The sequence below is a fragment of the Carassius auratus genome, chromosome 10, assembly GCF_003368295.1.
Source record: "Carassius auratus strain Wakin chromosome 10, ASM336829v1, whole genome shotgun sequence".
Lineage (NCBI taxonomy): Eukaryota > Metazoa > Chordata > Actinopteri > Cypriniformes > Cyprinidae > Carassius > Carassius auratus.
In genome coordinates, this window is record NC_039252.1 from 13538213 (window position 1) to 13551815 (window position 13603).

At 34.7% G+C, this 13603-nt stretch overlaps 2 protein-coding genes across 2 annotated transcripts in view; both read right to left on the reverse strand.

Annotated features, from left to right (window-relative positions):
* Positions 1–1809, reverse strand: part of uvrag (UV radiation resistance associated gene) — a 98509-nt gene extending 96700 nt beyond the window's left edge. Inside the window, exon 1 of the mRNA XM_026273808.1 lies at positions 1452–1809. Coding sequence (XP_026129593.1) covers positions 1452–1559 — 108 coding nt within the window. The 5' untranslated portion in view covers positions 1560–1809. The remainder of the gene's footprint in view (positions 1–1451) is intronic.
* A 1116-nt stretch (positions 1810–2925) lies between these two features.
* Positions 2926–12199, reverse strand: dgat2 (diacylglycerol O-acyltransferase 2). The gene is made up of 8 exons (XM_026273809.1): positions 11829–12199; positions 11068–11196; positions 10060–10167; positions 9862–9932; positions 7317–7521; positions 5498–5672; positions 4771–4973; positions 2926–4222 (listed from the first exon to the last, which is right to left on the reverse strand). Exons 1-8 carry the CDS (start codon positions 11866–11868, stop codon positions 4068–4070), a joined length of 1086 nt encoding a protein of 361 aa, XP_026129594.1. The 5' UTR covers positions 11869–12199; the 3' UTR covers positions 2926–4067.
* Between the last annotated feature and the right edge of the window lie 1404 nt (positions 12200–13603).

Sequence of the window (13603 nt, forward strand, 5' to 3'; positions counted from 1 at the left end):
ATTATTATTAGAATTATTACAACACTACTACTAAATTGAATTATTAAAAAAAGAAATATTACTTTTTTTTTAATTTCACTGTAAAATAAAAAAGAGCATTTAAGGTAAAACTATATATTTTAAAAATATTATTATTATATTATTTCATTGTACAGTACATCTACAAAATTACAATAAAAATATTTATGACTGTCGTAATCTTTTTCGTTTTTAAACATGAAACCATAAAGCATTTTTAACGGAAAAATGCAGGAAGACCTTAAAGCTTCTCTTTTGTTGACAACAGCAGGTTTGTAAGTACTTTAAATTTACTTTAAACATACAGCCCTATAAATAAAACACTTGAAACATACAAGATATTACAATCACTGGTATAAACTGAAGCATTGGAATATATTACTGGCCACACTCCAAATGAATTTTTTTTTTTTTATTAACTTACATTTAAAATGATATTATATTATGAAAAAATCTGGTTTGGTTATACCTGCATGAAAGCACTCTTTACTTAAAGCCATGACACAACATGTTTGCAGCGTTAGGTAATGCAACATTCCCCCTCACAGAATGCCAAGTCATCAACAGACACTGCTTTACAGGAAAACCTGCGAAAAACGCTTCCCGGGAACCAGTAATGTGATTAAACAGTCGATCACATTCAGGGCATGTATAAGTGATGTGTGTATTGCAACACTGCAATTATTACATCACATACAATCAAAGCTACTCTCTAATGGCAATCTCAAGTATTACATCAACAATACACAATATGCAAATTGTCCCTGAAATAAATTTGAATATGTCTTTTTTTAATTCAATACATAATATATACACAAATATAACAACATTGTTTTCTGGATGAAAAACCATATAAATATCAACGACTAAACTCTAACAAGAAACCAAGTGAATCAAACATTAATAACCTAAGGTCTTTCTTTGTAGACCCCCCAAAACAATGTGTGCCAATCTTACAGTATGACATCATTTCAAGTCAGTTATGTCAGTGCTGTCAAAAAAATCTGCAGTTCACACAGCTCACTCTAGAAGACAGCAACACTACAGCCTTTCTAACCATTTCCAAGGTCTTTGAAGCATGGATAATACATATTAGGATGCTGTCTGCTAGGTCTATTTTTTATTTGTGTTGGAGTTTGGAGATCCATCGTGACAAGACAACCAGACACTCACAGTATAACCGGTCTAGTATATTTAATAAACAAGCCAGCGCTTTATTATTAACAACGTCTTAATTATTACTTCTCGTATTTATATTTCAAACTCCACTGCTGCATTCATAAACGCTGACCAGAGCTTAACTGGACATGGAGGCCCAGTGTTATGATCATCCGGTTATATGTGACACATGCACAAACAGATCCGCTAGACATTACTCACTATAACCAGGCACATATAGATCTCGTGGCTGGATGCTGCAGGTGTAACGTTACCTGTTGTGATGTGAGCTCCACATGCAGGACTCTGGAGGATGCTGCTCCGGGGGTGCTGCTGACAGCTCCAGCGGACACTGCGAGATCCCGACCGGCGATGGAGTTCATCCTTCTACGGAACCACAGGCGCTCGCCTCATTCAGCCACACAACTCAGCCCCATCGGCGAGAAACTCCCGCGCACGAAGGTGTCAGTTTCTGAACTTTCTTCGCAAACGTGCAGCTCTGTAATGTAACGTAACGGTACAGCGAGCACGCTTAACGCTGTTACTGGAGTCCCTACGGCGGCATAAACAAAGTAAGTCTTGCCTAGGAAGCCATTACCGCGACCTTGATCGGCAAACCCTCGCATGTTGCCTATTGGCTGAAGAAGCTGTCAGTAAAATAGATGTTTGGTGACGTAAATGGATATTCTGAGTTGATTGGTGAACAGCTTGTCAATCAAAAGAAAAAGGGCGGGAGGAGGCCTTTAGAAACTCATGGTGCGCTCAGTGTTCCTACAAATATGAGGAAGTGAGGAGCCGTGTTGAGTAACGTGATCTAAACGGGGCGGAGTACTGAATTAAAACCGTTTGTTCTCCCGTTAAACGCAATACCACACTGAGCATTGCACTGATACGAGCCTGAAATGTATAATGTGTAATATATTGACAAACTGTCAGGGTTCTTGTATACATAAAACGATAAAAGTACAGTTCGCTGAACAAAGAGTTTTTTGTAAATGATACCAAAATGTTGAATATGTACACTAACATAATCAATTATTAATATTATCATTATTATTTTTATTTTATATATATATATATATATACATGGAGCACAAGAGGGCGCCATTGCCCAACTTTATTAATAATAAGTCAATCGTCTTGAAAACCTTGTTTCTAATAAAAAAAATAATAAAATATACAAATAATATAAACAAGTTACAATGAATCACTGATCATATATAATTTAAATATTTAAAATTAAATATTTTGATTCTTAGATCAAATAAAAAAAAAAAAATTAAGGAAATTTGGAAAACAAGGAGTAACCTATTTATTTTTGGGCTATTAAAAATAGACGTTTATATAAATATTTCAGTATAGTTCAGCGTTTACTTGCTTTGTTTATGTCTATACGGTACGTGTTCCTGTGATAAATCATATGATGTATCTCAAAGATATACTGGATTTTTCTGTGAATGTGAATTACAAAGTGTTATTTGGTTTATCAAAGGCATATTTTAGTTTATCCAAAAATAAATCTTCAAGCTTATTATGTTTTATTTGTTCAGAGGATACAGATTTTTATATATTGATTAATTTCAAGAACTATATCACATGGCCTGTGGACATTGGACTAATAATCTGGAACTGTTGCATAAATCTCTAATAAAAAAAGAAAAGAAAAAAAAACCTAAGGCTGGGTTTAAAGATAGGAATAGGTGTTGTGTGTCAAGGACAGTGTTGTGGCTCAAAACAGGACAGACATAGTACTTTTCCATAAACGTTTATTCTGAAAATATATAAAAGTTTACTTTAAAGAATCAGGATTTCATAGACATCATTGACAACTGATATCAGAGATGGACACTGCAGCATTATTTGCATATTCGAACCTTAAAAGGCAGTTAGTCAAAACTGTGAATCTTTGGTTAAATGTCAGCATGTAAATGTTTATTATCCACCAGTGAAGTGCTGCAGGTCCCCTAAATCCATTAAATAATCAAACACAATAACAACTTTAATATCGCAGTTTAACATTTTAAGCATAAATACATTTCGGCACTTGAATTGAAGTTATTTGACATTCAAAAACAAATATTTGATTTGGCATGCAAACACATGTTTGAGGTCTCTCCAGTATGTAAATGAGATGAAATGTTGATGTCAAATAACATGCTGAAAACTGAACTATTAGTAGCATGTAAACTGAGCTCAACAAAGCATGTGCAACTTATATATGCAGAATTTATACTTCTGTGGTAAATTATCAATTGTCTTGCAAAATAAAATGACCATGCGCATTTATTAGCATTACGATAATACTATCACACATTTACGGGCATTCATTATAATCTTCACCTTCTGGATCTCACTTAATCTATGATCAAATAGGATCATTTTCTTAAAAGCAAAACACCCTGTCATATTTACTTTTGTTCCAACTTATTCCAACAGACGAATCACACTTTTGCTTCACCTCCTCTATTTGGTTACACAACCACCCTGTGATTTTCAGTGAGGCAAAACTCACAATAATTGCATTGCTTGTGCAGTAAAATAATATAATGGGGCAAACAAAATGTGCTTTTACATAGTACAGCATTTAAATTAAACCTTAAATAGATTACTTGTAAATGTATTGCCATATATTGAGGAATATCTACGTCCACCAGCTTTGAAATCTAGCATACTTCATGTAGCAATTGGTGTAGTATTTATTGCATAATGCCACCCAGTGGCAATAAGCAGAAGTGAATCAGGCTAGATTTACTTTACAGTTGTACACTAGTACTGTTTACTGTACTGAATGAGTAGAAACAGCATTGATTTCTTTCACCTTCTCTGAACAGGCACTTTAGTTGGGAGGCAGAGTGTTCTTTTATACAGTTATTATTCCTCAATGCTGCCTTTCATTGAATTTGAAGGGTGTCACTTTCATTTAGACCAAAACGGGTCTTGTAATTGTCAAAGAGAGACTTGAGGGACCTGATGTACATGGCATGGTACATGTCTATGACGTCCTGACTCGGCTCCTCGATTTTTGGAACTGTGATGGGTTCACCAACTGAAGAAAAAAGAAACATTAAAACAAATCATTCACAGACCCAAGTTAAACCAAGATCATGTCAACAAATGACTACATTTTAACCATTAATGTGGTTCTGATGTCAGCAAATATTGACTTCAATCTGAAAGAGCAGTTCTATCAACATGCAGACTGTCCTTGAACTGTATTTAACTATATTTAGGTTGTTTCATTATAACCCGTGTAAAACAGCTTTCTGTTTTGTGCCAATTTAAAGCTAGCAGGATTCAAAACACACATTTATAATGTTATAAACATGAAACCTGTAAATAAAACAATATAAAGTGTGAATATAGAGTATTTTAAATAAAATATTATATTTTTTATACATTTTTGATAACCTAAATACACTATAATAATTAAAAAAAAAAATATATATATATATATATATATATATATATATATATATATATATATATATATATATATATATATATATATATATATATATATATATATATATATATATATATATATATATAATTAGCAAAATATTTATGTATAATTTAGCAAAAGGCATTACTCACCAACAGTAGTGATGGGTTTGCAATATGGTACAATGCCCCAGGACTCAGGGTAGAACAGTCCACAGCCATGAAACAGGCATGGGGCAAAGCCTAACATTTTCTGAAGCCTCTTTTGAATCGTGCGCCACCAAGAATCATCGTCAAAAATCAGCTGTTTGTAAGCCTCATTCTCACCAAACGAGTAGACAGGCACCAGATCAGCCCTGAGAGAGGAACAGGAAGTTAAAAGTTATAAAAATGGCAAACACATCTTTTAAAACACAAAGAGAATCGGCAAGTTCACATAAAAAAAAAAAAAAAACAACTACTTCAGTGTAATTTTGTCATACAGTTTTGTGAGAAAAGAAAAGAATTTGAACTTTAGGAACTTGCTTATTAGGATAAATGCTTATTATATGAGATTTAATAGTTTAGGATTTTCTCATTACTATTGCTTTGTAATGATGTAGCTTAATTCAGCAAATATTCTCATTGTTTCTCCACATTTCCGATCACAAAATACTGCTTAATAGGCTTCACTCAAAACTGATTTGCTAACCCAGCAAGGGCTTATTTCTCAAGGGGCTTATTCTCATTCTGTCTTATTTATTGCTTGACAAGAGAACCTGAATCAGAGGAGACAGCATTTCAGGAAAATCTCAAGCTACTACCAGCTAACATAACCAGCACAGTGAACTTTTATTAAGTTTTGTGGAGTAAAGCAATAGCGCTGATTTGCAGTTCTCACCCTTGCTTGAGGGCCAGCTTCACAAAGCCTTTGCGTTTTTTCAGCGTGACAGAGTTCACTCCTGGGGCGCAGTCCAGAGACTCTGCAGCCCCTCCGATCACGATGACCACAGCGTTGCCCGTACCGTTCCTAGACAGGAGGTAGTCAATGGAGTTACGGTTTACTGGGCAGATACCTGAAAAACAGAAGAGTCCCAAACTGGGGGTTTGTGAAGGAACTACAGGGGGTTCTTGAGTTTATGAAAACTTAAACAAATCAAAGAAATGTAAAATTGAATTGACCTAAATGAATCATTTTCAAATAAAAACACGCTTAATAAAAAAGCTGAAATGTTTATTTCTTTACCTGTGTGTGTTTAATATTGCATTGAATCAACAACAGAGATACATAAACATGCAAATGTGTTGTTAACTTACTGAAACAATAACCTATAATATCAGCGGCTACTTCAAGGTTTTGGTCAAAATATTTAGATAAAAAAACTGTTGTTTGAATGACATTTTTAAATCCTTGGGGCCAGTTTTACTAAAAGCTTGCACTAGCGCAAACCGCCTTTGGCACTGAACAGGCATGGACAGTTATTTTTGCACCTAACCTTATGGAATATGAATTTGTAGGCATTTCCCTTTCAGATGCAAAATTTATGGGATATTCAAATGATTTACGCAATGCAATTTACTAGCGTTTGCACTTTAATAATATTAACATTATTTAATGCCCAAAAAAAGCATGTCTTAAACTATTTTGCACTTGAAATGGCTGCCGTTGTTGTTGTTAGGAAGAGGCACCACAAAGAACATGTGGTAGAAGGGAGAGGATTTTTTTCCACACATATTCATTTATTTGGAATGCCAGAAGAACACATTTTTGAAATTCAATTCAAGTTTATTTGTATAGCGTTTTTTACGATACAATTTGTTGCAGGCCAACTTTACAGAAAATTAAGTTTCTACTATTTTTACTAGTAGCTTATCAGTGGTGACTGTCAGTTATCTGAACAAATAATTTGACAAGCCATGTTATTTTTTATTTGTTTCAGGAGAAGCAAAGAAGACTTGGAACCCACAACTAGGAGTCACGCAATACTTGGTCTATCAAAATTCTGGAAACCCTAAATTTTGAAAACCTAACCCTAACCCTACCTTTTACCCTATCGCTACACATAACTCCACCCATTAGTTCCACATAGGTGGAGCTGGATATCCAAAGAGGGGGAGCTGAAGGCCATTTGGCTCTTCAGTGAGCATTACTTGAATTGTTTGGAATCCATTTCTTTTCAACGTACTGTGGCTAATTTATTTATTTATTTGCAACTACACTAATTTGCGCTGCACTTGATATATTGCGTTGTTCAATTTATAAATTAGTAGATGTTGCATCTGTGTTTCTTAATTTGTGCGTTGTTAGTAAATCACCCACACAAATTTCCACGTCGATTGGCGCTGTTTTGGAATCGCACTAACTAGCCTTGTTTAGTGTAACCAAAATAACCCAAGTTGGGTTGTTTTTATCCCAGCATTTTTCAGAGTGTATTGACGTTTGTTTCCTCTAAGAGAGTGGAAGAAAATTCTATCAATCTCAGGGAACATAGGGCAGGTTCCAACAGAAGTTCTTTAAAGATATTGACATCAGCACAAGTAGGGCAGTGCAAAAGGACAAAGTTTAGAGGTCCTTTATAGACTGTAGGGTTCTTATCTACAGCACAGTGAGAAAAAGAATGGCCCTCTTTTTAATTAAAATAAACTTAATGCATTGTTTCAGTTTGTTCTTCACTCACATGATGCAACTACAGGCAATGAATACATGAAACTATATTTACCTCCAGACATCAGGTACTCCCTTAACACTGGCAAGCGGAAGTTTCCTGCTAATGTGGCCAGAGACGGCTTGATTCCAGGGAATATCTTGGAGAATCCTGTGGCCTCCGTCCCAAAGTTACAAAAACCACCAAAACAGAAGATGCCATGAGGGTGATAGCCAAAAATGTAGTTTCGGCTGGGAAGCAGGTTATGTGTCTTGATGAGCTGAAAATAATCAATGAGAAAACTGTGATTAATTCAACTGCGAAGGCAAAATTCAACGTGGGAAATGATCAAATTCATTCATTTTAACAGCTGCTGAATATGTATTTTGCATTAAACGGACCTATTTTCCTAGATTTAGGACAAAGGTCAGTAATGACATACTTTATATAAAGGCAATAAACGCTCTTTACTCTGACACAGTTACAATTACTGTACTGTGTGTACATTATATTGTTCACGAACACATTTTCTTATCAAGAATTATCATTAAGCACTTATCTGCTGTCCTAATATATATTCTTTTCAGCAGATAATTAAGGACAGACATTGGCTTGCAGTAGATATTAGAATGGAGCAACAGTTACCATCTTAAAAGGAAGCGAATGCACTCAGTGTATGTACAGAGTGTAAAAGCTGCATAGCCTTTGTACATTAGAACAGTTAATCAAACAGGCATTGTTGCATAATGACATTAATGGAAGAAAAAAACAATGGTTTTAAGACGGGATGGTTTAACCGCCTGGAAGAGGCTTAGACAAAGTCTAGCCTATGGAATGTTTGCTGGTGCCCTTGTTTTTCAGATTAAGTCTCAAAACAATACCTCTTTGCTATAGATAACTTCATGTTATTTTTATCATTGTATGGTGTTTTGTGAGTGGTTAACATAACATTGCTATGCAGTTGCTAAGATTTTCCAAAGGTACGGTCACATTAGCGAAATTTTATGGATAAAACAGATTCAATGACAATAGTGATGTATGAAGTTACTTTCAAAGCAAGCAACTTTCCGTTGTTCAATTTGGCAAATTCGCATTTCAAACTAGAACCTGTTGCGAAATCTCGGGCGAAAGTCTTTCACCTTCATGAAAGAAGTTCCCAATTGTGTGGATTCCTGAAAATTTGCCAAACAATGGTAAATGTGACCACACCTGTAAGTGTTTTTACTGCATTGTTATGTGATTGCTAGGGTTGCCAGGTTTTTACTACATCGTTAGGTGAATACTGGGTTGCCAGGTGTTAGCTTTCTAGTCCAAGTCAAAACATTTTTTATCTATAATATTTTTTATATATATAAAATTTCCACTAACAATTGTATCTAGCGTGTGTGTGTGTGTGTGTGTGTGTGTGTGTTGACTGTGGTTTTGATTTAATATGAATACTTTAAATTAACATTTGCATTAAATTACTGTTTCTTAGGCCAGGATTTGTACTATAGAGAAAGTGTGTCAGAGAGATAAAAGTTTACGTTTATTCTCTTTCATTATGCTGATCTCTGTGTATGATAATAATGTGTTTGACTCATAATTTAGTGCTAGTAAATTTTCTGAAACACCTAGTTGTTCTACAGAGGCCTGTACTCTACCATGCATATAAGTAGGATACAAACAGAAAAACCAGTGCTCAGTGATTAAGCTTCGCTGAGCAGGACGAGCAAAGTCTAGCAGTGCACTTACAACTCATCAGATCCACCCAACCCAAGAGCAATGTCAAGCAGAGAAAAGAACAGGATAAAACTAATGGCTGATGAAAAGTATTTTTTATCTTTTCCCCTTTGCACTTAACAGAGTTATCAATGCATATTTAAACATTTTAGCTGACAGGAATATATAATATATAATTGTGGAATATACCACAATTCAAATGTCTGGGTCAGTAATTATTTTCTAAAACAAGTGAATGCTTTTATTCAGAAAGGATGCATTAAATTGTTCAAGTGTGACAGTAAAGACTTTCACATTATTACAGACTGTATTGTATTCTTTTGAACATTCCATTTAAGAATCCTAAAAAAAAAAAAATCTGAGTTTCCACAAAAACCATCAAGCAGAGCAATTTAAACTTAATAATAATGTTTCTTTAACACCAAAACAAGCATATTAGAATGATTTCTGAAGAATTATGTGACACTGATGATTGGAGTTATGATGCTGAAAATTCAGCTCTGCTATCACAGGAAATAAATGACATTTTAAAATACTCCAATAGGAAACAACTAAGCTGTAATAATATTTTACAATATCTCTGTTTATATAAATGTAATCTGGTTGAGGAACATAAAAAAAAAAATTACAGACCCCAAATTTTTGAACGTCAATGTATACCCAAAGTGAAATGTCAAGACATTGTATGAAAAAGAAAATAAATAGTAAATAATGAATCATTTTGCGTGAACTGTCCCTTTAAATCTATATATAAATGTTGGAGTATTTGTACTTTGACATTTGCAAAGTCCTTATATTTCCTAATTCCACTTTGAGGATCTTTATTTATGTAACTATTAGCTGTTCAGTTTTTATTTTCGTTAAACTGTAAAGTTGCATAAGATGTAAAATCACTCACTCTTATGGGAAAATAGTCTCTAAAGTATTTCCACACAGTCCAGTTCCTCACCCAGGACGATCTGCGGCCTCCTAAGATATTGGAACATTAAGAAAGAATACAAATGCAAACACAGTCACAACAAGCATCCTTCATTTCTAAACAGATTGAATCTTGAATGGCGTGTTTTATTTGGGGAGAGAAAAATGAAAAGGTTACCTTCATTAGGGGTATTCCAGTCATAGATCAGCCAGGCGATGTAAATGCTGGCAATTACCCAGCAGTCTGTGCAAAACATGTAAATCAGCAGCAAAGAGCAGCCAATGCCTAGGAAGAGCAAAAAGAGGATTTAGAGTTTAGAGTAACAGTTCACCTAAAAATACAAATTTACTGGAATTTACAAAACTTCAGTTCATCCAACATTTAGATAAGTTAGTTTTTTCATCATTACAGATTTGTAGAAAATTAAGCATTGCATTACTTGCTCACCAATGGATGCAATGAATGGGTGCTGTCAGAATGAGTGACCAAAAAGCTAATAAAAACATCACAATAATCCACAATTAATCCGCATAACTCCAGTCAATCAATTAACATCATGTGAAGCAAAAATATGTGTGTTTACCAAATCCATCACTTGAGCCATTTTAACTTTAAACAGTCACTTCTAGACAAAAAGAGTTACCATTGTTAATCCCTCACATCAAAATCCAACAACATACTGGTTTAGAATGGATTTGCACTGTTTTCACTTGTAAACAGTGCTTAATCTGTGCATATTTCTCTCCTTAATCAGACAAGACCACTGTTTCACTGGAGCAATATTATGGATAGCATATTTTAGCTGGAAGCAACATTTTGGAGTTTTTTCTTACAAACACAGCTCTTCACTTCACAAGATGTTAATTGATGGACAGCATTACTTGTGGATTATTGTGATGTTTTTGCCAGCTGTTTGGACTCTCATTCTGACGGCATCCATTCACAGCAGAGAATCCACTGGTGAGCAAATAATGTAATGTTAAATTCCTGCAAACTAATCTACATCTTGGATGACCTAAGGGTAATTAAACTAATTTTTCATAATTTTTTGGGTGGGAGGTGAACTATTCATTTCAACACTGAAATTATTTCATATGAAATCAGTATGGCAACACAATGTCCTACATTGTAAATTCTCTAAACTGTCGACTTTAGTCTCTTAATAAACTTAACTCTTCTACTCACCCATGGCAAGAAATGTAATGACAAACTGCAGGACAGAGATCATCTGCAGATGTTTCACGATCTTGGATTGTGTCAGCCAGGGGACGGAGGGCAGGTCGTGTAAGGCTGAGAGGATGCTGGAGCCTGAGCCTATATTATGGGGTTTAAAGGAGAGTTAGAATTAACCAGTTTAATGATGTGGGAATGTTTGTTCTCTATATTAAGTTTTGTCTGAAGCCTAGGAATAAATGCCGAGATGCACATCATGATTATGACGAATGGTGCCATTTGGGTTGTTTTTGGTGCAAACGACGTGATCTGATACCAAAATCTCAGAAATACTCTCTGAAGATGCATGAAATAACAAACTAGTGACCGTTTGCTATTAGAATGAGAGCACACAACCAACACTGTGATACTTCTAATTCATTATTCACAAAACTCAAGCAAATTTTACACAGTGCCAAAAAGATAAGATGCAGTGAAGCACACGTACACACACTTCTCTTACAATCACAAGACAACATAATCCCATATTAACTGAATCCTTCCTGACTGAAAATAACAAACATCAGTCACAGTGCAAAGTAAGACACTCTAACATTTCTCTCGATGATTAGAACAAGAATTAGCTGTCAGACACTGAATTAATCTCACTTAAGTGTCTTAACTAACTTAATGATTTTTTATGTGTTTGCATACATTTACATGTATACATTTAATTAAATGATAGCACTCAATTAAATTAGAACGTAATTATTTTTTTAAATACTTTTACATACCCTTTTTCACACCAAAATATGCAGCGAGTATGGTCTTCATGGTTGAGGTACGAATAATAAAAAATGAAACAGGATAAATCTCGCTGGTGGAAGTTGAGCTGCTCTACAGCATCCCTCTCTGCACTGGCGTCAGCCGCGAGATCACAGGCGCGCGCTTGTCATTTAAGCGCCTCGGAAGGAGGAGCATAAAAAGCGCTGTCAATCAAACTATAACAGCCTTCGCTGTCAGAAATATTTTAAGACGAAAAGTTTTCAAGTATTGAAATCCCCAGAAAACTGTTTCTGTCTGATTAATTTCCGTCTACAACAGCTGGTTAGAGAGTCAAACTTTCAAAGGTCCGTGCTGAGATGGTTTGCTCTTCTTCCTCTGATCTGGGGGTTTTAAAGGTCTGTGAAGGTAAACTAGACGGGGAAGGTCGCCCAGCCAATCAGATGGAGAAAACTTTAGCCCCGCCCTCAGACTTTATTGACCAGCACTGATTGTCCAGTCTTTATAAAAACAATCAGTTACTACTTTTTATTTTCTCATATATTTTAACTTAAAAATATTTAAATTACACCAAGGCTGAATTATTATATTAATGAAAATAACACTTTTTAGGTCATTATACTCAATAGGCCTCAGAATAGAGAAATTAAAGAATTTCCAATAGGACTGTTTCATAATTCACATTTTTTCGTTTTCACAACACCAAGTCCAGTGACCTTTATTGGCCTGTTCTTCTTACCAGGCTTGGCCAGCACTCAGATGGCAAAAAGACAACTCACCTTTATCTCTGTCTGATCTGCAGCTGCTCAAGTATATCTCAACTGCTTGAAATATAGCCTAAATATGTGTTATGTTTGATGTATTTTTATGTCTTCGTAGATAATGCAGAGTATTTTGCTGAGCAGTAGATATTTAGTATATATAGAATGCAATTTAGTGTACAATTTTGAGTTAATAAATTGAGCAATTTGGGTTTTTAAAGTATTAACGTTTATGACATAATGCTTAGCCTGCTAGTTCTGAATAATATTTTATGTTTATCTATTAACTTTAGGTCTTTTTATATCTGATATCACAGTAGGTATAACTGATATTTTAATCAGGGTGCCAATAATCAGCCAGTTTGATGAGGAAATATATTCAGTCTAGACAGTAAATTACACAAGCTCACTGTAATTTGTACTGTATCAATATCAAAGGTCCATTTGGCAGAGCTCATATATTTGGTCTTTGAACTTTTATCTCTATTAGACAAATACTCATTTGGCATTAATTGATGTACATTGGCATACTTATGTCTCATATAATCTGAAGGTAAACAGAGAAAATATATTTGCAGCAGCTTTATACAATATTCTTTTTCTTTCTTGTAACCTAATGTTTACTTCATCAGCAGACATGGAAAAACAGAACATTATTCTTACAAGTGTCTTTATTGTTTTGACCTGTGCAATAGCAGTCATCCACAATGCATGTTTTTACCGACTAGTGCAGGTGCAGATAAAGTGTTGCTGAAATGATAAAATGAGTAGCATCTGGTCTACTTGTACTTTGCTCTTTTGTTCTAAAAGAAATAACAATTAATGATAACATCAGTTTTTCACATCGAGATAGGAGACATCTCATTTAAAGATTTTGATTGGGCAGGAAAATCATAATTATTAGAATAGGGAAAATGGATTTAATTGAATTTTTTTTTTTTTGGTCCAGAGCAGTTCAACTGCCTACTGTCCTTCAGAAAAATCCTCCAGCTCCTGCACATTCTTTGGTTTCCAGCATCTTCTGC